A 5,598-nucleotide genomic window follows, 5' to 3' on the forward strand; every position below is an offset into this window, starting at 1 on the left:
CCATTGTCTAAAATCATGTGAGATTAGTGATGAGAATGATTGTGGTCACTGATGAAATAAGTTCAAAAGTTGACTGTATTAGGGTCAGCTGTAAGTGCAAACAAGCCATGTCTGCAATGCAATGGTGATCATTCCAGTGCTGTATGAAATTCAAATTGAAATAGGGAAGAAATTACAATTTACTTCTTCAATTGAAGTCAAGTGGCAAACAGGAAGCGCGCACAATTGCGATTAAAATTAGAATTGCAGGTTAAATTAAAGTTCCATGAAATTCCAAAATATCCATGACTCAAAATGAAAGTAGATTTCTTTGCAATGAAGCTTTACTAGTTACATGAATTTTATACAAATGTTGTGAGGAGGTCATGTACACATACAAGGTTATAGTGTAAGCATTCTTTTATTAACATGAAAATATAACACATCATCAAAATTGTAAATGTTGGAAAAGCCAGAAGAATGTTTTCAGATAATCAATGAGCTTTTATCTGGGGAATTTGCGCCCCCTTGTGGACGTGCCCTGTATACATGCGTTCGATTCGCCCTTCAGAGTAAGGTCAGTCTCCCACCCACTTTAAAAAGAAGGGGGGGGGGGGGAGAAAAGATTGGTTAGTCCAACTACAGTAACATTATGCAATTTCGCAGTGACATGTTGTTTTCATCTATTCATAACGACATTTAGTTGGACATGCAAATCGACACTAGCTTCACAGTTCTTTCAGCTGAATCCTGAATCAACCGTTTCTAAAAAAGTTCTATTGTATGATGCGGTATTCCCGAAATAGTGGTGGTGAATCCTTCCTATGCTTTATCTCATGTAATTGTCATGTGCTCGCATGTGCTTCACCAGTGTCCCTCTGTTATTATAACTTTTCTTGCATATGGAGCAGGTGAAAGGCTTCTCCCCGGTATGAAATCTCACGTGGGACGTCAAGGAGCCCCTCCTAGTGAGGTTTTTCCCACAAAACATGCAACTAAAAGGCTTCTCTCCTGTGTGTACTCTTTTGTGCCTCTTCAAACTTGCCTTTTGATTGAAATTTTTGCCACATTCAATACAGCCAAAGGGTTTCTCTCCTGTGTGACATGACATGTGTCTCTGCAAGTTGTGGTTATATTGGAAAACTTTGCCACACATTGTGCACTTGTAGCACTTGACCTTATTCCAAGAGCCAAGATGACTTTGGGGATCACTGTACGAAAATGGCTGACGACCAATGCTTTGCTTCCTGCTGTTATTGAAGTTGACCGGTGGAGTATTGTCGGTTGTTTTGAGGAGATTCGCAACATTCAAGTCGAACAACGCATCGGAGCCTTCTTCGTTGGGTTGGCCTTGAACTGGCTCGTATGAATTGGAAGGAGGAGGAGGACCTGCCGGGCTGTGCACTATAGAGGGCAGTTTCTCTTCATTTCCCAAAGAGGCAATCATCTCTGATTTTAGACCGTGACTTAATGTTGGACCGGTCCAGACTTCTTCCATTTCCTCTTTGACAAACGGGGGTGGCGTTGTCGCTACTTGTTCCAGGCTTTGGCTTCTCTCTCGATGCACAGGGGGGATTTTCGGCCCCAGTACTTCAGGCTGTATGGACTCGGATGCATCTGAAATAGAAGAGAACAAGTCACGGTCATAGTGTCACAATAAACATTTGGCCGTCTCTCTCTCTCGGTGATGTGTGAATGATGGTGCATCTCTATAGGAGACCTGTGACGAGCAGTTCTGACAAGTCTCGTGACGTTTGGCTTCAACAGTTCATGTAACAGGCTGGCTAGGAGTTAGAAGAGCACTCGAAAGGGGGTTGGGATAATCTCCAGATCAGACGTGATCGACTCTAGAAAATGGATTACCACCCCCCCCATTATTCAAACGATAATGACAGTAGACTACTGAATCTTTCAATGGGGCCGTGTTTGAAGAAGTTGAAAACATTCTATGCTGATCAATATGTTTACAACACATTATTTCCCGAAAAGGCACATTTCACATAGCATGTGGCAAGGTTCGGATACTATGAACACAACTTATAGCCATCAAACAGGAACTTTTTTTTTTTGAAAGGGATCAAATCAGTCCCACTTTAGAAGTGACGGACGTGTACACTCAAAGCCCCCGAAAATATCGACGATGTTGTAAATTGTGACTAGATAAACGCTGGCAAAATAACAAGACATTCATAAGCAGTGAATTTGACCTGATCCGCGATGATGGATTGTTTTGCTGGAGAGCTGCAGCATGCGATGGTGCTTGAGCTCGTCCTCGTATTCGGCTATTGTTTTCTCAAAAATCAGCATGATCTCGTCAACAGCTACGGTCAGCCTCTCACTGACAAATGCTCTCAAGAAGTGAACAGAAGGCATTGTCAATTAATGGCGAAAACAATACTTGATGCTCGTTTTCGGATGGAGCCCCTGTCTCTACTTCTAGCGGCGTCGCCGGTTGCACAATCATGAATTAAAGTGACCAGCGCCATCTCGCGTTCAGGATCTATATGCACGGTAAACAGTCTTTCTTTTTTTTTTTAAATTGTACAGTCTACAAAAGAAATACATGAAAAGAAGTTGGATAAATCAATCAAATATAAATCAAAAATAAAAAGGGAAACAGATTGTAGTCCCAGGATGTAACATTTTATGTAAAGATAGCAAGATCAATAGAGACATTGCAGTTCAATAAACGTCAAAGCATCCATTCACTGTGTGTAAGAAAAGAAACTTTACGGTCGCTGGATGGATGCCTTTTTAATAGCCCAAATTAAGAGTGTAAGTAGACTGCATGTTCATCCTGAATTCAAATGCTGACCCTATCGTGCACTGAGATGTTGTTCCGATGAAATGAAATTGGATTTCACCTTCCAAATGTAATGGGTGTGTAAAAATGATTGAAATCAGCAAGAGGTTGTGATCTTTTCAGGATTTATTTGAATGTTTTTTGTCCAGGGGATTTCTTTTGTCCTTCTGGGTTTTCCTTTTGTCTCCCTCCATGTTTGCCTCGGTGTTGGCACTTGAGCCCAGGGAGGGGCTGGAATCAGCACGGTCCTGGTGTATTATTGGCTCCTGCCTCCAATGTCTGGGTGAGTGTAATGAAAAGGAGGTTTGAGCAGCACTGTGACATCCCCCCCTGCCTCCCATTCACTCTTGTCTTCTCCCTGCCTGCCTGCCTCCCTGCCTGCCTCCCGCTCATTGCTTTTCTCCTCTGCTCTGCTCTCCTCTCCTCTCCACTTGTTCTGTGACTGGCGGTGGAGATGGGCGGTCATGTGATGTTTTAATACCCTGGGATTTTGTGGCGGGCGGGCATGCTGTGAACCGCCTCAGTCCAGCCAGCCAGCCCTATCTGAGGAGGGCTCGCCTATTTATTGCCTATCCAGCAAGCTACCTTTTGATTTTTTTCCTACTCGAGGGATATACGACATAGCTCCTAGCCAGCCACGGCTCCACTTGTTGGTAGGATGAGGGCTTGGACAAGTGGCCTTTGATGCCTTGCTTGGAATACATATGCGGCAAAAACAGACACCAGCAAGTCGTGGCGTCCGTTGTGCAGGTGGCTGGTAGGTATCCTCCCGTGAAATTCATACTGTATTGCCGACTGGTGTCACACTAACGGCAGTCAATAGGTATTCTCAAAAGAAAACAGATATCCATCCGCTGTGGACTGTGTAGACTGGTAACAAATAGATCTATCTCGTCAATGATTCGTCCTCTATGCATTATCCTTAGCACACGTGATCACACACACGATTGTTGAATGTGACATGTTGGGACTTTCATTTCAAGCCTGAATGCTCACATTGTAATTTAACAGAGCACGGACTGAGATGTCACACCTCGACCGTCGACCTATATCATCAACTAGATCCGTCATTCATTTATCTTCCGAAGCGCTGTATCATCACAAAGCATTCTGGAGCCTTCTATAGCAACTGGGCAAAAAGCAAAATAAAGTGAGGCCAGGTCAGTCCAAGCCAAATGGGCTTGTTTTGAACCTAGCATTCGTAAGGCGATGGACTGGACTCAGCATCACCATGGTTACCGCAGGGAGCAAAATTGTGGAACAGGCCAGCATCTCCCAAGCTTTTTTCAGCCAAGTCACCCATGAGTCAAATCTCACAGAATGTCACACCGTACAGTATTGGAATACGGAGATAATAAGGCCCTTTTCATATTGGTGGGTGTGTAGCGTTGCTAGATGTACAGCGTGTGCTACGGCACCTGGTCAGGGTTCACTCCAACAGGCTGTTGTAATTCAACTGGACTTGACATCCATCCGTCCATCCGGACGGTAAATTCAAAGTAGAAGCAATTTCGGAGAAAACAGCCTTGCCAAAAAGTGGCCAATGTCCGTTCATTAAAGGGATGGACGGTCACTCATCGGCTTGTGTGTGTTGCACTTGTTGAAATGGCATCAAAGAAAGCGATGAACCCTCATCCTAAATAATCATGACCGTTGGCGTTTTGCAGCTAAAAATAGGTCTTTGATGCTGATGGCCACATGGCTGTGTTAAACTAATCCAAGCCAATTCTACGCCAATCCTCCCATCCCACTAGAGCTCATCACAAGCAAAGTGGGATGAAAAGGATTTAATTCAAGCTTTCCGCAAGCAGCGTCTTTCCCAATTCACAGACTCCAAGAGGAGAGAAGTTAGTATATTCACGGCTGCTATATGAATAAAGGGGATACCGTTTACTCGATGAAATAAGGAGTGACAGCGGTCATTAGTCATATCTTTACACACAAAATATCAGATTCCTGATATTCCTTATTGGATCGTAGATGAAATTGATCCTGTGACAGAAGGCCATTAATGATTCTGAGAGGAGTCACATAGAGAGACAAAGACCATTAGCAATTCCCTAAGGAAGCAAGAGAGGGAGGGAGGGAGATGCATAGCAACAACAGCAACACAAGGTAATTGAGGAATAGCCGAATAGGAATAATATTAAAAATGTTATTCACTGTTTTCTGCTGCAGTGCAAATGCTTTTCTTTAAATTATCAGGATATTTTTCACAATTGTCCACCCTCCAAATTTTAGTGAGGCTTCCCAGTGAACCCTTTGCAGATGAGCTGATTGACTACGTTTGCCTATTGACACTTTGTCAACAAACGTGCAATGTTGCAACAGCGGCAGCAGCCGCCTATTTGTATAACTCTGACTATTCCCACCCTCATACTACCTCCGTGCATTTGGGAATGCAGATGTTGCTCTTTCAGCAAATAAGAGCAGTCTAAACGTCCGTACGGCGGGCCGTCTATTCCAGAGAAAATCTTGATACTATATTCTCAAACCTTAGTTTGAGGGATGAGTTGGAATTAAAAATCCAACCTTGAATGCTCGCCAATTACTCACATGCGTAGTTGCTGAGTAGTGGAGCAATCTCATTGTTGAAAGGTACAAAAATTCTTTGATTCAGCAATTGCCTCAAAAGATTGTGCAGCAAAATATTGATATTTTTGTCCAGACCTGTTTCATGCAGGTCATCAATGCATTCTTAAATCACAATTCAAGAGCAATATCTGGTTTCAAACTACTACTATGATTCTGATTAGTTTTGACATGACGCTAAATATCTTCAGAATTTGAAATGAACAATCATCATTTGTCAAGAC

At 43.1% G+C, this 5,598-nt stretch overlaps 1 protein-coding gene across 1 annotated transcript; it reads right to left on the minus strand.

Annotated features, from left to right (window-relative positions):
* Positions 1-359: 359 nt before the first annotated feature.
* LOC147048670 (uncharacterized) lies at positions 360-2,438 on the minus strand. The gene is made up of 2 exons (XM_085923113.1): positions 2,187-2,438; positions 360-1,596 (listed from the first exon to the last, which is right to left on the minus strand). The coding sequence occupies exons 1-2, from the start codon at positions 2,350-2,352 to the stop codon at positions 809-811; spliced, it is 954 nt and encodes a 317-aa protein (XP_085779239.1). The 5' UTR covers positions 2,353-2,438; the 3' UTR covers positions 360-808.
* Positions 2,439-5,598: the final 3,160 nt, after the last annotated feature.

The sequence above is a fragment of the Syngnathus leptorhynchus genome, chromosome 11, assembly GCF_054491065.1.
Source record: "Syngnathus leptorhynchus isolate UIUO chromosome 11, UIUO_Slep, whole genome shotgun sequence".
Taxonomy (NCBI): domain Eukaryota; kingdom Metazoa; phylum Chordata; class Actinopteri; order Syngnathiformes; family Syngnathidae; genus Syngnathus; species Syngnathus leptorhynchus.